This window comes from Alligator sinensis, unplaced genomic scaffold (assembly GCF_000455745.1).
Source record: "Alligator sinensis unplaced genomic scaffold, ASM45574v1 scaffold839_1, whole genome shotgun sequence".
Classification (NCBI taxonomy): Eukaryota; Metazoa; Chordata; order Crocodylia; family Alligatoridae; genus Alligator; species Alligator sinensis.
Genome location: NW_005841885.1, coordinates 4,173,487 through 4,182,714, shown reverse-complemented (window position 1 = coordinate 4,182,714; position 9,228 = coordinate 4,173,487). Strand labels below are relative to the sequence as shown.

At 43.3% G+C, this 9,228-nt stretch overlaps 1 protein-coding gene across 1 annotated transcript in view; it reads right to left on the bottom strand.

Annotated features, from left to right (window-relative positions):
- The window catches only part of CUNH3orf20 (chromosome unknown C3orf20 homolog), a 55,359-nt gene extending 53,186 nt beyond the window's left edge, over nt 1-2,173 (bottom strand). Inside the window, exons 1-2 of the mRNA XM_025196808.1 lie at nt 712-2,173; nt 34-144 (exon numbers count right to left, since the gene is read on the bottom strand). Coding sequence (XP_025052593.1) covers nt 34-144; nt 712-1,141 — 541 coding nt within the window. The 5' untranslated portion in view covers nt 1,142-2,173. The remainder of the gene's footprint in view (nt 1-33; nt 145-711) is intronic.
- Between the last annotated feature and the right edge of the window lie 7,055 nt (nt 2,174-9,228).

Sequence of the window (9,228 nt, the reverse complement as noted above, 5' to 3'; positions counted from 1 at the left end):
TCCCAAAACGTGGGCCCAATTTTCTTTCCCTCCCTTTTTTTTTGGGTGTTTGTGCCATTAATTCAGCAGCCTCCTCCTGATTCCTGGGGCGCAGCAGCTGAGCGGCTTCCAAAAACTTCTTGCTAGTGTCATCAGTGCTGTAACCTGAGGAACAAACATCCATAGTGAACTAAAAATGAAACTGCTCTCCCTATTTAGGCCGTCTTCTATCAACAATCAGATTTCTCACTAGGCACAGCAGGTGTTAATATGCTGTCTTCCTGTAGCCTGGGTCATGGTGCTCAGCATATCAGACCAGTTTAACTACAGTGTAGAAAGGTATGTGAATTGCTATCTGCTCAAAGGCATTGAAGCATTAGAATACAGAGCTAGAAAGGGCATCCTGGGCCATCAAGATTGGTCCCCTGTGTTTGCAGGCAATTGTTAAGTGAAGGAATCCCTCAAATCACTTCAACCTCATAATAGCCAAAACAGCAAGAACACCCTATAACAGGCAAAAGCAAGGGAGTCCAGGGCACCAGTTAGGAATAACTAGTTGAATGAATGACCTGCTGCATAGTGGAATACCAAGAGTATTTGTCACAACCAAATCCTAGCACATTAAATGATCACAAGGGTTTCCCATCAGGGTTAATGTTCTAACACAGGGATAGGTTCCACTGTGATCTGTGCAAGAAAAATAATGTAATGTAATCACTTAGGTGTCCTTACGAGAAACGGAATTGATCATCGCCTGCATCTTCAGCTTGAGGAGTTCACTCAGCAGGTGGATGGACCTTTGTTGGAACCTGAAGAGTATCTGCTGATTTTCAGCTGAAGGAGATGCATACTTTGGCTCTAGTCTTGCACCTCTGATGGTAGTTCTTTTTGCAATGTGGGGCTTGCAGAGAGAGCCAGAGGATAAGTTTCCCAAGGCTGGAGATAAGTGGACAATGGGAAAGAAGTCACCAGTGGCAACTTTCCTGGGGGGTGTTAGTATTAGCTCCTCCCAGGTGAACTCAAAGATGTTTTTGATCCCTCGAGGCACATGAATGCCCATCTTATGGCACTTTGCAAGGAGCTGGATGATTTGGGCCAGAATTTCTGGAGCTGATGCTTTAACTTCCTCAAACAGTTTGACAGTACTTCTTTTGGCATTCATGTTGGCGATGCAGTCATTTCACTTGTGGCTACTTTACTTGAAGTGGTGATCTGGGTGAACAAACAAAAGAGGATGCAAAAATCTCTTTGCTAATGGACCGGTTCTGTAGTCAGGGTGACCAAAAAAGTGTTTCACTGGAATTAACAGGGTTAATGCCAGCGTTGGTTATAACTGAAGTAATAATAATTTACATGAATATAAGATATCAGTTTTTATCCTGGCGGAATGCATTACACAGCCTGATGAAATGTAATACTGAAAAACTTACAGGGGCGTAGGTTGTAGCTGGGTTGGTCTAAGGACATAGGCAGACAAGGTTCTTTGGGTAAATCTGATATCTTTTATTAGACCAACTCAAATAGTTGGAAATTTCAGTTGAAAGATACTGAAAAGCTTGGCACAGCAGAATGGTTTTAACTACTCCACAGAACATTACTTGAATTGCTACTGGATTGGATCGATTTACCCACAGATCACTTCGCCCTCCACTGAAATGCAGCCACCTCTGGGTGGGAACGTGGCATCTGGTTAACAGAGCACAGCAGTCCCAGAATGAAGGTTAGGACTGTTTCTTGCTATTTCCCTCCTGCCACTGTTGTGCCTGGTGATTTGCAGGCAAAGTTTTTAAAAGCAGATGAGTTTACAATCTAAATTGGACACATCACAAAAAAGAGGTCAGCAGAAAAAATGTGAGGGAGAGTGAAGGTTAAAAGGTGAACAATATTGATTACTATTACCTACTTGCCTTGTTCATCTGCATTTTAAAAATTGGCGCACTAAAATTTATGGATAATGAGCAAGATCCTAAGCGACTTCAGTGATTGAAGCTACACTGGATTTTATATCTAAATACTAATATGCTTTCCACCCTACAATGTATTAGATCAGGCAACTCAGATTGATTTACATGGATGCAAGAACAGAATCTAGAGCAGGGGTGGGCAAAATGCAGCGCATGGGTCAGATGCGGCCTGCCAGACCATTCTATCCGGCCTGTGGGGTCCCTAAAAATTTAGAAAATTAATATTTATTTGCCCCGGTTGCCTGTCATGCAGCCTTTGATGGCTTGCCAAAACTCAGGAAGCAGCCCTCCGCCCAAAATAACTGCCCACCCCTGATCTAGAGCAATGTCTGAGTTGACAAGGGCAAGAGAAGGAATGAGAAAATTGTCTGCAACAGAAACAGTGAAGGGCATCATTCCCTGAATATGGCTCAGTGGCAGAATCAGGTCCGAGAGCCTGCCAGACTGCTACGCTTGTTTTAAACTTATAGATCACTTATCAAGAATTTGGCAAACTGCTTATATGTATGACGCTACAACACCTTCTCCACAAAATTCTTCAAAAAATATTGATCGTGTGCATGGGTGTTTATTGACTGACTTTCAAGAACCTAAAACCATGTTTTTTATAAGGCTTAGCCGATGAAAAGGTCAAAGAACTTTAATTTATTATTGAATGGTTCAAGGTAGCTGGCTGTTGCAAGGCACATGCAGGAATTAATTGCAGAGCTGGCAAGAGAACAGAAGGGTCCTGTCTGCTGTCTAAACCGCTCTCCTCTCAAGGGAGTGAAGATGTTTAATATTATCCGAAGTCAGTGGTACCTGTTACTTTTACTCTGCAGACATGGACTCAAATACAGTTCTAGGCCCCAGTGTGAAACAGAAATTATGTTTGATTCATAGATTCATAGATTGTTAGGGGCTGGAAGGGATCTTGTAGATCATCGGGTCCAGTCCCCCTGAACTAGGCAGGAAAAGACAACTGACCCCAGTGAGGGGACTGTCCAGTCTCCTTTTGAAGATTTCCACTGTTAGGGCTGTGTGAGGCTTCGGACTGTGCTTCGGCATCCGAAGCAGCATGTCTGGATCGAAGTGCTGGCTTCGTTAGGTTTTCCAAAGCAGTTTGGAGCTTCCGAAGCGCTTCGGAGCCGCTTCGGAGATCCGGCCATAGGGTATAATGGGGAATCAATGAAATATCTAGAACTTTTGTTTTTTTTGGTCTGATTTGGATTAAACTTCCGGGGTGGTAATCTCTGCTGAGAGCATGAAGCCTGCCAAGTTTCAAGAAGATCGGTCCAGGGGTTCGGGGGGAACTGCACCCCAGATTCTTGAAAGAAAACTTGTGTCACGTCTATGTGTTACAACACAGAGGGGTCAGAACTGCAGGGGTGGTGGACCCTGATGAGACCACAAAGCCTGCCAAGTTTCAAGATTGGTGCAGGGGTTTGGGGGGAACTGCACCTCGAGCTGCTGACAGGCAAAACTCGTGACATAGATGACCCCGTGTGTGTTAAGGTGCAGCGGGCTGAAAACTGCAGGGGTGGTGGCCCCTGCTGAGGCCACGAAGCCTGCCAAGTTTCAAGGAGATCAGTGTAGGGGTTGGGGGGGAGCTGCCCCTCAAGCTGCGGACAAGCAAAACTCATGCCATGGGTGACAGTGTGTGTGTTAAGGTACAGCGGGGCGACAGCTGCAGGGATGGTGGCCCCTGCTGAGGCCATGAAGCCTGCCAGCTGTCAAGGAGATCAGTGCACGGGTTCTGGGGCCCTGCACCTCTAGCTGCTGAAAGACAAAACTCGTGTCACTGATAGTGGCATATTCTTAAACACAGCACAAAAGCGTGTACGCATTGACCAACGGTTTCTAGGTCTGAGCACTGAGCTCTTGGGAGATGGCATTAAACAGGGAGGGAAGCAGAAAATCTTCCCAGAAATGGGCAGGCTGTGACCGAGGGGAATGTGACCTTGGCAGCCTGGAAACATACTATTGTTTCCCTGGGAGTTACTAAATGAAAAGAATGAGAGGGCTGATCACAATGAAGCTAACTTTAGATGGTGGGAATGAAGGGGAGGAAAAGGGAAGCTGAGACTTGAGCAATTTCTGTGCAAGTCATTTTAGGCAAAGTCCATGCTCTGTGAGAACTTTAGATACCTTTAGACAACCCCCTCCCCGGCCGAAAAAACAACAAAACAACAACAACAACAACAAAACAAAGAAAGGAGTGACAAGGGTAGGAGACCAACTGGCCTGCAATTTGAGTTGGTTTAGGCAGGGAGAAGGAAACTGCGATCCTTAGGAGTTTAATTCTAGTTGTGCCACTGACTAAACGTGGCTCCTTGGCAGGCGATATAGTCTCACTGGGCCTCTTTTAAAACAGCTGTGTTAAAGGATCATGAAGGAATGAAGCTGCAGTGCAATGTCAGAGGCAAATATAAGTATGTTTAAAGGGAGTAGAAGTCAATGTAATTTACAGATCTCTGTTCCCTACCAAGGGACATTCAACCACTTAGTGTACTTAGATTCAGACTCCACCATAGACACCACCTTTAAATTGAAGCAACTGCCTGTTAAAGATATGTCTATGCGGCAAATAAAGGTGTGACCAGTGCACAGACAGCCAGATCACCCTCCCTTTGGCTTAGGCTAGTGAGCTCTGCTAACAATAGCAATTTAGACTTCAGAAAGGGCTGCACAAGGTGCTGGGACACTGGGTTTGCACTCTGACCTGCTGTCTTGTGCTGAAGTCTAGGCTGCCACATCGTCACTGGAAGCGTTGCCTGTGCTAGCCAGCAGAGATGTTTACCTGGAGCGCAAATGTAGCTTCTTTTTTCAACAAAGCAGATGTGCCTTGAAGGAATGACTTAATTCAGTTGAGCCTCTCAAGTTCAGCCCTACGCTTGTACTCATGACATTAGCCTGAACTTAAACTCCTTTCCCTCTTCTGCTGCTTTCAACAGCAGTAGCCAACACCAGCTAAGAACGTACTGTTTTTTTCAGTTTAGACACATTGAGTGAACTTGAGGTGACTTATGAAAGGGAACAGAAATTATTGTAAAAAGAGCAGTTAAAAGACTAGAAGAACATATAATCTACCCTACTTATTACCTTACCCCTTCTTAAGTCCATCTGTATGTAATGTATCCTAATTTAAACTCCCTTTCACTCTTTTACACATTAGTAAAAAAGAAAAGTCTACACGAATCCAATTGTGAGTCTGTTACAAGACAAGGGAACCTAAATGACACCCTTTTAACATATAGGCTTGGGATAGCGTGGGTGGGCTGAAGAATCCTGCTGTTCTTCATGTCAGTTATGAGGCAGAATGGATTAAAAAAATCAAAGTTTGATTATACATTTTTACATAAAGCCTTCTAACAAAATGGAGGATTCTGATTCAAAACCACAGCTCAATATCACTAATAAACTAAAATCACATCTCTGCAAGACTATCCAGCAATCAGAAGCCCACAGGGTGTGGGAAGTTTAATGTCAATGACTGAAATGGCCGGCAAAATAGAAGTCAAAGCAGTACAAAGGAAAATTGCTCAGAGGAAATAATTTGAGCAGGGAATTCAAATTGAGCTCAAAGTTTGGAGCAATTTGTCTTCTCTTTGGCAGGAGTGGAGTGAGGCTGAGGACTCACTTCATATCAAATGAAATCTTTGCTTTTATTCTAAACATCAACTTTTCCTGAGTTACAGAGCCTTTGAAGGGAAGCATCGTTGCATGCACTAAGGGAGTTGGGAGAACTAGGTGGGGTGGGTGGGTTGTTTGCTCTACCACACACTTGCTGAGAAGTCTGGAGTAAAATAATCTGTGCCTCGATTTCTGTGAAGTGGGAATAGTAATACTTTCTTACCTCAGGATGATCCTGTAATGTTTAAATCACTGAACACTGAATAGTCACTGAGATCCTACGCTGAAAAGGATTAAACATGCAAGGGCATATTATTTAGAAAAATGCCAACAACTGTCTAGAGGAACTGTTTCACCTACTAAAGTGGAACTACTTCTGGGGTGAAATCCAACAGCTATGATATACAGAATCATAGAAAATTAGAGTTGGAAGGAACCCTGGGTACCATCTCTCTGGGTAGCCTGTTCCTACGCTTTACTGCCTTCCTAGTGAGAGTTCTTCCTAATATCTAACCTACATTTCCCTCTCTAACCTAAACTTCCCTTGCATATTTAACATGACCACATGCTGATTTAGGACATGGCATTAATACTAGCATGGAGTTTAATCTACCTAGATGGACAGTCACAAGGCAATGCTTGCAGATGGAATATGAGTAAGATTTTGTGATTAACAGGCCCAAATGAACTACACTTGGTTACCAAAGACTGAAGCCAGCCTTGGAGACACTTGAAGACTCCTGTACTGGAAGGCAGCTGGCCGAGATCAGTGGGAGCTAACCTTTTTGGCAGACATGCTACAAATTAGCCCCACATCCTCTTGCCCTGTCTGATTTGCTGCTCTGCTTTCTAATCCTTGTCCTAACTGCCACTGTCTTGTCTGCCCCCTTCATGGTCTGCCAAGTGCCTATGCCATTTGTGGCACTCATGCCACAGGTTAGCCACTCCTGGCCTTGATGACATAATCCCCTCATTACTGTACTTAAATAACTACTACAATTTCAAAACACAATGTATTTCACCACTTTGTAGCTACTATATATTGGCCCCAGAGATATTGTCACATTATATTCTATAAAGGATTACTCAAACTGATGTTTGGAGTAGCTAGGTGCCTAAAATGTACTGGAATTCAGTAGGATTCTGGCATTTAACTCTAAGATCCTTTATTAAGAAAGGGGTTTTTACCTTAATTGAATAAGATGGATACAGCTGATCAGGAAGAGTTTACAGGCACATAACACTCCAGATGAAGGAAAAATCAACTCTTGACCTTGTGTACACAAGTCCAATATCAAAATATTTAAGACATGCAGATAAGGAAATTGGCACAGGGGCCCTAAACATATTTGTTGGTTGTAATTTTGTTTTTAACTCAACTATTTAAATGACTTAATATTTTCCAATGTGGGGGTTTTCCTCACATAGCTATAACAGTTATTATTTGCTATGAGCTATCAGAAAAAAAAGGAGCATTGGTTTCAAAACCACTTCCTAATTACAAAAGACCTAGGCTGGAAAATTCAGAAGATGGTAGTTAGTTAATGAAGACCAGATATATTTTACTTTTCACTGCCTTAATTTTTTAAGACAAAAAATACCTTCAAAATGGGCATCCTTAAACGGTTGGAGCTTCTTTTGTAGTTACATCAAACTAGACTTTCTTACCTGATCACTAAAGGTGCTTAACACCTACATCTTTCCATGCACCCTCCCCTTGATTAAAATAAAAACACCAAAAGATCAGCAAGGCAGAAGTGTTGCTACTATGTTGGACAAGTTGTCAAAGACAGCAAGCGACTTGCTACAAATTCTACATTCTGACACCAACATACACGTCACAATAGGTCAGAACCCGACAGTATGACCATTTGGTAAACAGAAGTGTGTGTTTGAGTCTTAGAACTGCTTGGATCTAAAATCTTACAGATGAAGTTTGCATACTGTAATTTTATGCTCTAATTCAGCTGTTCCCAAACATTACAGAAAGGTACAACAACATGGTTTAGTGGCCTTAATATAGGTCTAGGAACCAGAAACTCCTGTGTTCTAAGCTTGCCTGTGCTAGCAGCAATTCCTTATGTAGGCTTGGCCAAGATACTTCACCTCTGTCTCCCTCCCCATAAAAATGAGGATGGTAATAGTTTCCTATATCAAAAAAGCTTATTAGCTATATTTCAAAGGTTTACATTTAAATCATAAACAGATGACAAGTGATTTTCATCTCTCACATTTCCTTCCAAGAGCAAAAGGAATCAACCAATCTGATCTTATCAAACTAGAGCAACAACAGCTTTTTCCCAACTGTGAAACTTAGAGAGAGCTTGGCAAAGAATCTCTGATCAAGCACTTATTATTGCAATGGTTTCCCTGGCCCGTGCTTCAGATAACATTTCAAAAGGTATTCCAACAATATGGCCAGGCTAGGAACCAGTTTTGCATCCCCCCAAAATTGAAACCATTTGTTTATAACTGGAATCTAGGTTATTCTAGGAGCACTGTATTGAATGTCATTGTACAGCTGGTGATTTTCTATAAGAACTCAGACATGCCATAGTACCTAAAAGTTGAGATTTCCCTTGAGTCTGATGGCACTCCAATGAAATGTCCCTACCCTCAGCTGTTGAAGGTTCAAAGCTGGGTTTCAACAACTTGTGTTTTCAATGAATGCAGCTACTATCATAAAATACAGATTCACAGATTTCACGTGATCCCAGCAAGAAAAATATCTAGATGTTTTTTGAAAGAGTCCAGAGTAGGTGCTTACTTCTGGAGGGAGTCTGCTCCAGACCCTGGGCGCACACACCATAAAGAACTTTTTTCTTATGTCTAGTCTAAATTGGCCTTCCTGGAGTTTGTGGCTGTTAGACCTCGTTATCCCTTGGGGAGCTCTAATGAACAGCTGTTCTCCCAGGTCCTGATGTACCCCTCTTATATAATTGCAGGCTCCTACCAAGTACCCCTTGAGCCTTCTCTTTTCCAGACTGAAGAATCCCAGATCCCTCAGCCTCTCCTTGTACAGCCTGCCCTCCAGGCCTAGGATCATACAAGTGGCTCTTCTCTGGACTCTCAAGCTTTTCCACATCCCTTCTGAAGTGGGGCGGCCCAAAACTGGATGCAGTACTCCAGCTGCTTTATTGTGGCCGCGTAAAGCAAGAGGATGACATCGCTGGTTTTGCTGGAGATGCATCGGTAGATGCACACCAGTTTGGTTTGCTTTGCCAGCTACAGCATCGCATTGGTGACTTGTATTCATCTGGTAGTCAGTCAGGACCCCCAAGTCTTTTTCGGTGGTGGTGCTAGCAAGCATAGCACTGCCGACCCTGTATGTTGAGAGTTCTTCCTACCGAAGTGCAGCGCCGTACGCTTCTCTACATTGAAGGCCATCAGGTTTTGGTCAGCTCATCTTGAGAGCATGTCCAAGTTGGCCTGTATCCCCAGTCTGTCCTGCAGTGTGACCACCCACCCCGATAATTTGGTGTCATCTGCAAACTTTGCCACTTCACATCTGACTCCTGACTCCAGATTGTTAATGAAGATGTTAAAGAGTACTGGCCCGAGTACTGAGCCCTGAGGGACTCCACTGGTCACCCTGCACCACACTGATTTGCTCCCATCAACTAGTACTCTTTGGGTGGATCCAAAGACCTTGAACCATTGGTTTATGTTGCAT